Here is a 13,413-nt window from a genome sequence, read left to right as displayed (position 1 = left end):
AAAAAAGGATCCAACTTGGTGAGCCAATGAGTTTTGGAATGACAATTCACAAAAGCTAGAATCCTGGAGCACATCTTATGGTTTGACAGGTTGGAGAATGTGTCTCCCAGGCAGCTCAGCTTGTCTGAGCATGTGTCATCTGTTCTTACTGCTTAAATAAGATTGGGGGAATAGAGGGATTAGTTCATATGATCAGTTTCAGGGAATTCCTGTGGCTTCTCAGTTGTTTACTTCCTGCATCATTTTTGTTGTTGTTGCTTATTAAACCATCTTCTTTTTTAAAAGATTTTATTTTAATTATGTATGTGAGGGACTTGTGGCCCTCAGAAGGCAGAGGCACAGGATTGATCAGAGCTGAGGTGATGAACTCCATGTGAGTTCATTTGCTGGGAGTCAGCTTTAAGTAGTTCTCCAAGAAGCTGCTCTTACAATGGAGCATCTCTCCAGTCTGACTTCCTGAGTCTTAACAAGCTTGAGTTTTACAAGTCTCCCTGCTGGATGGAACATTCCATTTTGCAGGAAATTACCATGCAAATGAAGACCACACCCTCCCCATTTGTCCCATTAACTGAGGGAGAAGCCTGGAAAAGGCACCACACACTCCCTGCCCAGGCAATGCCACTTTGTGGCCTAAGGGAGCCCAACACAGTGGAAAGGTACACTGGACAGCAGGACCTGGTTCATGGGACAGCCAAGCAATCTCAGGAGGATCCCATCTCACCTTGGCTTCCATCCTCTGATAGCTTCTGTGAAGGTTGGTGTCATCAACCTGAGAGAACCCAGAATCACCCGGAAGATGGGCTTCTTGGGCATACCCAGGGGGTTATCTTGATTGTGTTAATTGAGGTCAAAGACCCATCCACTGTGGGTGGAATCATTCCCTAAGTAGGATCCTGGACTGTAGAAGATGAAGAAGAGGCTGATCCCTCTTTGCTTCCGGCTTGTGGGTGTGACCACTGCTTCATGCTCCTACCCAGCTTGCCTTCCCTTCCTTTAAACTTGAACCCTGAAATTAACCCTTCCTCCCTCAAGTTGTCTTTTTTGCCCCAAAGCCCAGACCTGGGGATGGGTTCAAGAGCAGAGCCTATTATTTATTTTGTCAATGGTGCTGGAAATCCATGATCATTGTGGCTCTTCAAACAGACCTCTGAGGCTGGGGTCTATGGCTCTATTTCCAAAACGAGCCAGGCACTGGTGGTACATGCCTTTAATCCCAGCACTTGGGAGGCAGAGGCAGGCAGATCTCTGAGGCCAGCCTGGTCTACAGAGTGAGTTCCAGGACAGCCAGAGCTACACAGAGAAACCCTGTCTCGAAAAAACAAAAAACAAACAAAAACGAAAACAAAACAAAACAAATCGCCAAAATGAGTATCAGGGGCTTCAAATAGTAATCCCCAACCATTCACATGCTGAGTTCAAATTAATGAGGACATCAAGATGAATAGCTGGTCTTCACCCTCCTTGTGGATTCTCTTAGATAGAGTATTTCTCTAAACTTCAACAAGTAACAGTAGGACTGCCCCCCTGCATGCTGCTAGGGGTGGGAGACTTGCTGAGATGTCCACCCAAAGAACATAGCATAGAGGCTGCTTGGTGTCTGAGTTAAACCTGGAATTCTCTGAATTCTCACATTGCACTTACTGAGCTCCCTGCTTAGACTACAAGACGCTCTGCTTTCCAGCTGACTGGGACTCCAGGACGACCTACCCTGTCACCCTGTGAGCATCTCTGAAATGTCCCTCAGGCTGTCAGCCCCACCCTGCCAGCGGTAGAAGCAGAGCCAGGTTCCAGTGGTCCAAGGAAACTGGCACTCTCAGGTAGGAAAGCAAGGGAGAAGATCCCGATGCGTGACTCCATAGGAGACCCTCCACCTCTCTCTGCCTCCATTTCTTCACAGTGACCCTGTGTACCCTGAAGCCATGGAGTTATGTTCATTTCCTCTTCCACAAACACTGACTTAGACGCTGCTCTACAGACGGCCGCAAACAAGACACACAGGTCCCCAAGGGTCTTCCAGCAGTGCCTGTTTCCCTGAATGCCACATGGGGTTTACATCACTGAGTCACTGCAAAGATCCCTAAGTGAGCAGCTTATCTCAGGGCCTGGCACTCCCTGCACACCTGCCTTTAAAGGTGTTCTTCCCTGGGAATAAGAATTGGAAGGCTGGAGAGATGGATCAGTCGTTACAGACAAGGCTCACTATTGAAAATATAAAAACTGGGTAAGGGAGCAAATGGAAAGCATGTGGGTATTCGGGTTATAGCTGCACAAAGCGGGAGGGCTTGTTACAGCAGCCTGCATCTGAGCAGACATGGTCAAGGGCCTTACTCCCACTGTAAAGTCTCCTAGACAGTCTTGTTTAGCACATGATTGGGGGTAGCCTCTTGGTTCTGCACGTTGTCCCTGTACTAAGATGTTTCCCAGTGTCCCATAGTGGCCATTAGAAGTGTCTCCAAATATTGACAAGTCCCCTGAAGGTCCAAGTCAGTCCCCACTGAGAACTACTGCTCTAGGACTCTCGAGGGTCAGGGGGCTGTAGCATTTTATGTATGTTTATACCTGATATACATAAAAGCCATACATAAAGGTTTGATCCCAGTGTGTGTATGGTGCATGGGTGTACAGTACACAACTGTATTGTCAGTGCTTAAGAAGTAGAGACAGGAGTTCAAGGTAATCCTTGGTTACACTGTAGATACAAAGTCATCCTGGGATACAGGAGACCCTGGAGATGGCACACCAACAGACAAGAAGCCAACCCTTGAGCTTGTATTTGAGAGTCTCTGTGACCCACTTTCTTCCCCTTCTGAACTCCTGTGATCTACCCTCTTCCCCTCTGTTGGGCTCTATTTGGCCCTGGTTTGGGCCTTGAGGACAAACCTGAGCCTGGCTTGAGTTTTGTAAACTGTCTCAGTCATTTCCATACTAGAGTGACTCGACATAACCTGCTTAAGCCTGCCTTTGCCTAGATCCTGTTGACGTAGAGTAACTTTGTTGGCTCCTTCAGTCGCCCCATACTCCTTGTCAACTTTCCCCTCCCCCTACATCATCTCACCCCAGCTGAAAACTCCACCTCCTCTCTCAGCCCTATATAAGAGAAAGGACTGATACATAAAAAACGAGTTCCTGCTTTGACAGACTCCCAGCTCGGTGAGGTTATTTTCTGGAGGAGGCAGGAGATCCGAGCTGCGACACTCACTATCCCGCTCAGCCCCGAGAGGCTCTGCTGGACCGGGCTCTCTCCCTCTCGCCTGGTTCTGTCGGCAGAGAGCCTGCCCGGCACCCCTCCAGATCTCCTGTGATCCACCCTCATCCCCTCCAGAATCCCTGTGATCCACCCTCTTCCCCTCCAGAATCCCTGTGATCCACCCTCTTCCCCTCCAGAACCCCTGTGATCCTCTCTCATGCCTCCAGAACCCCAGTGGTCCACCCTTTCCCTTCCAGAACCCCTATGATCAACCCTGATCCCTCTAGAACCCCTGTGATCCTCTGTCATCCCTCCAGAACCCCTGTAGTTCACCCTCATCCCCTTTCCTCCCAATCACTTCTCTAAGGACCTGCCCTGGCTCAGGCAAGTGTCCTCTGCTCCTGGATGCTCCTACCAAGAGCTCCATTCCCCTCTGTTCCCTTAATTTTTTTATTATTATACATGAGACAGGTTGGCACACACACTTGTGAAGGTTAGAGGGCAGCGCTGGTTCTGCCTTGCCACCTTCTCACACAGCAAGCACCTTTACCCATGAGCCCCAAATTTTACCTGTGCCCTTCTGCCACCCTAGAGTGCCTTCTCTGTGCAACCAGCCCTTATCATACAAAGCACCAGCTCCATCTTACATGTAACTGTAGCAGGTGTCTGTCCTTTGCTTCCTGTCTCAAACATTGCCATCCCCACCCTGCTACCAATAGAAATTTGAGGAGGGCAGGAGCTCTTCTGGACTTCCTGGTGTCGATGTTGCTTTCCCAGTATTAAGGGCCAGGTGTAAAGACCAGCTGTGAGAATTGTAACTCACTCACCCCGTGACATCTGTTACATTGTTACATACAAAGTGTAACTCGAAGGCTCACACAGATGCCAGGTGTGGGGAAGAGCCACAGGTGAAGCCTTAGAATCAGGGTTAAGCCCATAGAGGTGAGGAGAGTGTGAGTGGGGTCCAGCTGTTTCCACTTCTGGCTCCCTCCAGAGGCCAGTTCCTCAACTTCTTCAGGCCCCAGTGTCTCAGTCACTCAAGTTGAGATAATCTACAGCAGCCTCAGGTCATAGGAGTGCTAGGCGAATCTAGTAAAACACATTCAGTATGCCCAGCGCTGTGGTGCATGTCAGAAATTAAAAGGCACATCACGATGACATTGGGCTCGGATACAATGCAAAGGCCACACCTCCACGTCACCATTTGGGATCTGGTCAGCGATCCGTCCAGGAATCCAGAACAGGAATTACCATCTCAATGCCACATAAGATGCTGGCGTACATAGGGAGCCAAGTGGTGCAATTAATGCTCCTGACGTGAAGGAGACAGGGGAAAGCTGCTTTCCCCGGGCTCCCCTTGGGGCCTAGGCCAGGAAACTTCTTGGACAGTGAGAAGAAGAAGAAAAAAAAAAAAAAAAAAAAAAAAAAGGCTGCTGAAACCAGAAAGTGGAGACACAGCGCGCGGAGGAGGGGTGGGGAGGGCCGGGAGGGAGGAGCGCGGAGGGCCCGCGGGGAGGCCTCCGGGGAGGCCGCCAGACGCGGTAAATAATTCACACAGAGGAACTGAAGATAGCCTTCAAGCTCGGGGGATTGGGCCAGGTCGCTAAAGCTCAGACGTCTGGAGGGGACTTGTGGTCTTTCCTGTCTGCGAGCCAAGAATTCTTGTGGCCTTGGCTGCCAGGAAAGCACAGTCCCAGGTGCCACTCCCCGCACTCAGGGAGGGAGGTCCCCGGAACTGCCCTAGCGGGGCAACCTGCCTGCCTGGCCCACATCTCCGCCCAGCCGTCCCCATGGCAACCGGTTGGCCTGGTCCAGGGTTCACCGCCTAGTAGATCCTTGGCCTTCCCTCCTAGCTCCCCCGCACCCGCATGAGGATGACTACCTCACAATCCATCCCTGAGCTCCGGGGGGGCTGGGAGCCTCAAGCGTAAATACATAAACAAATAATAAATAGCCAGTATTGAGAACCCTTCCTTGCACTAGGGCTGCCCTGACCGTGAGCATAAAGGACCAAACCTAGCTGGATTTCAGTCCCAGTGGGAAAGTAAGCAGGTGCGCCTCATTGTTTCTTATCCGTAGAATGGGGTTGGAAACAATAACTACTTAGGAGAACCGCTGTAAAGATTCAGAAATTTAAATGGTGACAGGACAGAGCAATCATTGGTCTACAACTAAAGATGAGGAGAAAGTTTGTTGTTGTTGTTGTTTTGTTTTGTTTTTGTTTTGATGCGGGTGGGGGGGGAGTTTTTTTTTCACATAGAGAAATGAATCCCAGAGAGACAAAATACACTCGCCTGGGATAGTGGTCACACAGCCAGCCCTGGCCAAAAGGAAGGAAACCGCGAACTCTTTGTGAAACTCAAAAGCTGGGTGCTGACAGCAAGCTCCCTGGGACTCCCCTAGAGGTTGCCTACACTTCCCCCGGGCCCACCCCTACCTCCACCCTCTTGAAAGTCAGTCATTGAAAGGTCACAGACCAGACGCTGTGGTTTCTGAACCGGAAAAGGCCTCCCTCTAGCAAGCACTGTCTCCCCTGTGCCAAGCACAAGCCCCACCCCCTCGCTGCCTGCCAGAAAAAAAAATTGTTGAATGAATATGGACTTAATTAATGAATTCACCAATTTCATCTCCTCCATAAAACACCCTTCCAGGGTAAACTCCTGAAGCCTTTGGCCGCCCAGCTGCCCAGCTGCGTCCCACAGGGCATCTCTTTCCCTGGCCGCAGTCTGCCTCCCCCACCCCCTCGACTGCCCACCCCTCCCATCGACTGTTCTCTTAGGATTTCCCAGGGCATACTTCCGGGTCCTCCCCAATCCAGCCTGTCCTCCCAGTGACTTCCTCCCCTCTTGCTGACCCTTTGTCCTCAAAACAGCTGCCTCTAGGTCAAGGACCCTGTTCTAGGTTGGGGGGGTGTTCGCTCCCCGAGTTAGGGGCAAACCCTCCAGCCTGAGAGGTGCCAGGCTGAGGCAAATCTGTGGATCCCGGAACGCTTGAAGGGAAGGCTGGGGGCTTCTGTGAGTCTTGGTCCCTCTGGGGTGGGGCCTGGGTCTTTGGACATCAGATCTTTGTCCCCAGGCCGCCCCGCAGTCTTTAGTCCAGCTGCCAGGTTTCCTGGGTTACCAGCATTGCCTGAGATTTATTTTTGCATATGGCTTGGGAGAATCTCTGCTGTTGAATAAGGACAGCATGGTTGACTCCCCCTTCTCCTTCCCTCCGATAGGCAGATTGTGTAAACCAGAGAGCAGCTGCCTGTTTCCAAGAAAAAGATTAGACGCTGCACAGTTTCTAACCAAGATGCCAGTTTCTCCACAGGAAGTCGCTTCTATTAATTTGTTAAAAAATTTTTTTTCTTTTTTTTTTCTTTTTTTCTCTTCTTCTTTTTTTCTTTTCTTTTTCTTTTTTTCTTTTCTTTTTTTGCAAGGCTCCATCTATTGGTCATCTGACTGCACTGTGGGGAATTTTGCAAATCCTGGGTTCCTGGAACTCATGGTTTCTCTGGGTTTTTGCCTCTCGCTGGACATAGAACGACTGGACAATGGCTCCCTTGACGGCCTGTGCAGAAGATCTCAAGACGTGGAGGCGCTCCTGCCCCTAACACATATGCTTTGCACAGTGATGCACTGATCACAAAAGGAAAGGGGGTAATTCTTCGACCCAGAATCCTGATAGACCCCACCGTCTCAGCCCGGATGATCCAGGCCAGTACAACAGCCATGAGCATCATCTCTTGCCTGTGCCTCTGATATGGTGTAGAGAGCGGGACTCGCTGCCTCCTTCTAACCACCCATCACACTTCTCAAACCACTGGGAGGAAAATATCAGATCACTCACTGAGGGGGTGGAGGACACAGCTGGATTGGGAGAGTGCCTGCCTAGCGTGCACAAAGCCTTAGATTTTATGCTCAGACTTCAAAACCTGGAAATTGTGTTGCATGCTTGTAATCCCAGCCCTTGGGAGGTGACAACACAAAGATGAGAAGTTCGAGGACTTCATACTACGTAATCTATACTACATAGCACATACTACATACTATGTTCAACACCAGCTTTGCTTCGTGAGAACCTTCTCTCAAAGCACAACACTGTAAGAAGGTGCTTTACTTGGGGGCCAGCCTACAAAACAGGTCTCTTGTGCTCCATCAGCAGGCAAGTCTAAGAAATGAACACAGTCAAAGAGTGTCCCAAGGAGGCAGGCTGACTAACTGTACCGTGCCCTCCAGGCATGGATTGCAGGAATACAAAGGGCTTACATAAAAACTAATAAAGCCTAAATAAGCTGTGGGGTTTAGTTACCAGCCATGGTCCCATATTGACTCCTCAGTTGGACAAAATTTGCCAGAATGGCACCAAGTGGTAAGAATAGAAGAAACTGAATCAGGGTTATCTATGTCAACTTAACATTGTCTTCCCAACTTGTCTGGTATCATCATCATCGTCATCGTCATCATCATCACATTTCTTTATTGGAGGGTAGGAGCACATGCATATCACAGCATACATACTTTTGAGAATCGGTTCTTCCCTTCTTCCTATGCAGCTCCTGGGGTCAGACAGACCTAGTGCCTTTTACCTTCTTGCCCAGCACCTGTGGATCATCTTAAACTAGTCTAGAGTTTCACTGGTATTTTATGTTAAAGTGGGTCACAGGTTTGAGTGCCAGGCCATACCCAAGACCCAGCTGTCTTTGGTTCCCATTGTTGCCAACACTAAGGAAATGTGTTGCTAAAGCTTTAGAATCTCCAAGCTCCTGTCTTAGGGTTACAATCACTGCAGCAGAACGCCATAACCAAAAAAAGCAACTTGGGGAGGAAAGAGGGTTTTTTTGACTTACACATCCTGAGTCACAGTCTATTGAGGGAAGCCGAGGCAGGGACTGAAATAGGGCAGGAACCTGGAGGCAGGAGCTGATGCAGAGGCCAGTGGAGGGGTGCTGCTTACTGGCTTGCTCCTCATGGCTTGCCCAGCCTGCTTTCTTATAGAGCCCAGGACCGCCAACCCAGGGGCGGCCTCACCCACGTGGGCTGGACCCTCCCATGTCAATCACTAATTAAGAAACTGTCCTACGAGCTTGCCTACGACTGAATCTTATGGAGTCATTTTTTTCCAACGGAGGCTCCCTCCTGCCAGATGACTAGAGCTAGTGTCAAGTCCACATAAGCCTAATCAGCACAACCCCTCTGTCCCAGTCTCATGTCCCTGGAGGATAATGATTATTTTTGAACCCAGGACAAGTCCCTCTTTGTTCTTCATTATACCAGGTAACACAATGCAGGCATGAAATCAGTACTCACTAAATGAAGCCTGAGGTCTTGTCTCAGGTAATGACCTCTGCAGAGGCCTAAGCTCATCCCTCCCCAGGGCAAGTCAGCCCCGTGGCTCCTCCTAGGCCAAGAAGGAAGATTTCTGGCAGGCTGGGTGGAAGGGATGGCTTAGCTTCCGGAGGCACTGCCTTTGGGGAGCAAGCACACAACTTTATGTAGAATCCTTGGAAGACTGATTCCCTCAGGCCATTCCCATCCCCTTAAGCAGACTCCTGCCCTTTCCACCCCCAAAGAGACTGTATCTGTTTTTGAGTACAGAAGCCAAAAACAGGACACATTGTATTGTAAGAAGGTCTCCAGTGATTCTGGCCACCCATTGCTTGACACATAGAGATTACTTCCTAGATGCTCATACCAAGGGCTGTCACTTTCTGAGTATCAGGCCACATTGTGGGGAGACAGAAGCTCCCATTTAACCTTTTCTGACACTTCTTACCATCCTTACTTTATAGAAGAGCCAGAGACAAAGGCCTTGAGTCGTGCCCCAGCTCACAGCCAGGGTAAAGGGTTCAAATCCAAACCAGTTAAGTCCTGAATTCACCTGCCACCCAAAGTCCCTTCTCCTGGGGTAGTCCTTGAACACCTAGAAATCGCTGCCTCCTCTGCAGAGGCATCCCAGGCTCACTCCTCCATCTGTGGCAGACGAGAGTAATCTTCAAGCTTCTCTGCTTTCAAACTTAATTTGTCAGTTCTTCCTATAAAGATACCGTTGATATCCTTTAGCCTATCCGCCTGGACAGGCCACAGGAGCAGAATCAAGGGATATGGCTGCTTATTGAAAGCATTCAGCTGAGCAGTGGTGGGGCATCCCTTGAATCGCAGCACTTGGGAAGCAGAGGCAAGTGGATTTCTGACTTCGAGGCCAGCCTGGTCTACAGAGTGAGCTCCAGGACAGCCAGGGATACACATAGAAACCCTGTCTTGAAAAAACAAGAAAGAAGAAAGAAAGAAAGAAAGAAAGAGAGAGAGAGAGAGAGAGAGAGAGAGAGAGAGAGAGAGCGAGCAGCCCTGGATGCTCCAGGTTCATGCTTGGAGGTCTGGAGTCACCCTCCCCCACCTCCATCTTTTAGCCTTTTCCATATTCATTGTTGCCCTCTCCAGATCCTTTAGACATACCCAGCACATGGTATATCTGGTTCTTCCCAGTACCCAAAGCGCCTTCTCGAGAAATGCTCACCCAATACTACACAGTGTATTTAAGAGATTTATTTTCCTTATTACTGAAAGGAGGCCTCTACAAAGGAGGACTCATTCCAGGCTGAGGAGCCGCCTTCGCTGCCCAGTGGCCTCCAGCAGGAACCGTTTAATACATCACTTATTAAAATGGACCTTCAGCCTTGGCCCAGGGCGCCGGGCAGCTAGCTCCAGGCGCTGGCTGACCACATCCACACGCTGCCCCCTTCTGACCCCTGATGCAGTCTGTTATGCAGGACGATGGAGACAAGCAGAGCCTGAGGAAAACACACCAACACAAGGACTTTTAAAGGCTGAAGGACAACCATCGAAGCCAGGTTCAGAGGCAAAATCCATCTGCATCCTCATCCTGGATGATGGGCTCTGGGTTCCAATCCTGCTTCTGCAGCTAACAAACCAAGGCGCTTGGCGGAAATCATCCTTTCTGAGAGCCGCTTTCTGCTGTGGCGCCAGGTAACAACAGGGCGCCATTCCTGGGGCTGTTGTGAGTCTGGTGTTCAGCGAAAGCTTGAGTGATGCTGGTGGTGGTCTTTCTTGCTTCCCTGGGGCCTCAGCTTCTTTGGTGGCTGGTTAAGTGAATGTAGCTGGGTTTCTGGAAGTGCTGAGACAACTGCATGAGACAGTACTCAGTGACTGCAGTACCAGAAACTACATCCCCAAAGCTACCTTTTTGCCTGGCCTCTGCCCCTCTTGGCAGATTATTTGAATTAAAAGCAGGCCCTAGCCCTAATCCTTTCCCCCAGTAACCCTCTTAGTCCTCTGGGGAAGCGGGATGGCAGTACATTGCATTCATTGCTTAGCTCTAAGGAGCCCATAGACCTTCCAGTCCAAAAGGGAGTGCCTGGGGTCAAGAGGGAAAACAGCCAGATTCAGGAAGAGGACCGAGTGCCTGGGGAAATGAAGTTGGCATCTGCTAGCATCCGCAGGCTGGGCACTGCCAGTTCCAGCTCCCCCATCGGTCCCAGGAATGACCACAGGATGAAGAACCCTGCGCTGGGACCTGCTGAGGCTGTCAGACCTAAGAAGAGGGATGAGACATGGGCCCTCCCCTCCCCTCCCCTCCCCTCCCCGGCCCCCTGGAGCCCCTCTTTTGCACCCCCTCCTGCGGAGACTCTTACCTGATGTCTGAGTCACACTCAGCTCCTGTCACTGTGAGCTGTGTTGTGACTCCCTGGCTGACAGCTTTACAACAAACACATCAAAAGTTCCAGGCAGTGGGGCTTCTACATGCAAAACAGCCCAGGGAAGGGGGCGGGACTGGACCTCTTCCTTGAGCCAAAACCCTCCTCCCAAGTCCTGGGCTCACAGAACCCATCACTGCCTCCAGTTAAACAAGAGCTGGAGCTACCTCCCAACATTGCCCAACTTTCCCCCCCCACACACACAAGGTTTCTCCGTGTAGACCTGGTGGTCCTGGAACTCACTCTGTAGACCAGGCTGGCCTTGAACTCAGAAATCTGCCTCCCAAGTGCTGGGATTAAAGGCGTGCGACGCCACTGCCTGAAAAGATTTATTTATTATATTTATATGAGCACACGGTCTGTGTCTTCAGACACACCAGAAGAGGGCATAAGATCCCATTACCAATGGCTGGGAGCCATCATGTGGTTGCTGGGACTTGAACTCAGAACCTCTTGAAAGAGCAGTCAGTGCTCTTACCCGCTGAGCCATCATCTCTCCAGCAACCCCCGCCTCCCCCAAACAGGCTTTTCTGATGGGTAATTAGAGGCAGGTGTAGCAGGTCCAAGTGGGACTTCCTGGCTGTGCATCCCCAGAGAATAGACTCCTCCTCAAGCAAGTAACAGTAGGCTCTGGAGGTTGCAGAGAAGCTTATCTCCACAGCCCGACCTCTAGTGATGTTCAGTGGATGCTACCGGCGGCCCAATAGGGAAGGTTCTGGTGTGCTAAGTATTGATACTCCTCTTCTTGACCCTATGAGGCAGAAGCTGAGTTCATCGGTCTTTGCAGATTAGGGAACTGAGGTTTACAGAAGTTCTGAGAGTGAGGAAATCAGAGCTGGAACCTGAACCCAAGGCCAGTCCCCTAGCTTCATTCTCCACAGGACTGGCATTCTCCCAACCCAACAGGATGGCCAAAGCCTCAGGGAAACCAGAAGGGAGCCATTTGCAAAATTCGAAGTCCACTGATTCTGCCATTCTCAGGGGATAGCCCGGCCCATCCAGCCCACTGGCTGATGTCCCCAACTCACACAAACTGTTTCATCCTACAGGCCACAGCCACCATCTCCTTATTCCAGTCAGATGGACAGCAAGTCCCCGAGAAACAAGGCCAACAAAAGAGAGTAGACACAGGAAGAGTTCTTTATTGTACATTGGAGAAATAGCCCTGTGTGCTGGTTCAAGGTGCAACATACAGAATAGAGAATTAAGAAAAGAAGGAACTGGGGGAGGGGGGGACCTCTGGAGGTCCAAAGTTGCAAACAAATAAAAAAAATAAAAGTAAAAGATTCCTCAAGCAAGAGGCATTTTTTGCAAATACCATGCAAAACAGGCAGCTGGCGAGCCTTAAGAGAACCCCTATAAATAACAGAAAAGACACTCCAAGCATTCCTGTACAAGGACTCAGAGCACAGGGGAGAAAAGGAAACCAAAATGCCTTTTGGCGTTTCAAGATATTTGGCACTCTTGTGATTACATTTGTTGTTGTTGTTTACAGTCCATTAAAGAGAATGAATAAAGTGACACAATGTTGAAGAAGAGGGGGGTTCGCACAACAGACCCCCAAGGGGAGGTTAGAAAAAGCTCAAGCATGTTTTTCTGTTTTTCTTCTTCCTGACATATAAAACCCCTTGTTGGTGTTCACCTGGGCAGAGAGCTTTACAGCAACAAAGAAGCACAAGCTTTTCAGTTGTCTCTTGAAAACAAGACAAGGAAGGGGCCTTCCCGAGCATCACTCCTTATGAAAAGTTACGTTCCGCTTTAAAATGGGTTTCATTTCCGGTAACTTGAAAGCTGACCAAAGTACAACAGTATCTACAGAGATCATTTCCCACCCCCCCAATTTTCTTTTGTACATCCAAGAATAAACAACATTTTTTTTTAAAAAAAAAATAAAACTGGACTAGACAGCATGTCACATCCAAGTGCACAGGATCATTTTTGCAAGATTAAATAATGTAAACATTGGGAAGAGCCTAGTCAGCAGAGGACACAGCACCTTCGCGTCGCTGGTGCTGCTTCTGGGAAGTGGTTCAAACTCCAGATCTATAACTGCACAATATTTACCATATATAAAAAGAAACAGGTATTAATTTTGACAAATAGCTGCAACTGAGACTTTTTTCTTTTATATGTGTGTATATAGTGATTTTTATTTTTTTTAATTTTTTTACTTTTTGTGTGATTTTTTTTTAACTTTTGTTTTTGTAGAGGAGCCCAGAGCCACCACCACCTTCGCGGTCTCCTCTTCCTCCTCTTCCTCCTTCTCCTCCTCCCCCCACCTCATCTGTCTCTCGGCCTGACTTGAGACACAGGTTGTCGATTTCATCGCAGGTAGCAAGCTAATAATAAATTTCAAAGTGCTTTCTCCTCCTCGTGCTTTTTGTCAGTAACTGTCACAGCCCCGCCACTCTTCTTATTCTTTCCCTCAACACATTGTCTTTGGGGCAGTTAGACACCAGGAGGTGCCTTGTCGGTCATGGTTTTCAGCACGTCATCAATCCTATCATCTTCAATAACAACTGCAAAAAAA

General features: G+C 49.4%; 1 protein-coding gene across 1 annotated transcript in view; it reads right to left on the bottom strand.

Annotated features, from left to right (window-relative positions):
* Nucleotides 1-12,005: 12,005 nt before the first annotated feature.
* Camk2n1 (calcium/calmodulin dependent protein kinase II inhibitor 1) overlaps nt 12,006-13,413 on the bottom strand; it is a 3,955-nt gene continuing 2,547 nt past the window's right edge. The window contains exon 2 of the mRNA XM_031379206.1: nt 12,006-13,402. Within this exon, the coding sequence (XP_031235066.1) occupies nt 13,332-13,402 (71 nt within the window). The 3' untranslated portion in view covers nt 12,006-13,331. The remainder of the gene's footprint in view (nt 13,403-13,413) is intronic.

The sequence above is a fragment of the Mastomys coucha genome, unplaced genomic scaffold, assembly GCF_008632895.1.
Source record: "Mastomys coucha isolate ucsf_1 unplaced genomic scaffold, UCSF_Mcou_1 pScaffold18, whole genome shotgun sequence".
Taxonomy (NCBI): Eukaryota; Metazoa; Chordata; class Mammalia; order Rodentia; family Muridae; genus Mastomys; species Mastomys coucha.
Note: the sequence above shows the minus strand (reverse complement) of the source record. Positions and strands in the feature narration are given on the sequence as shown.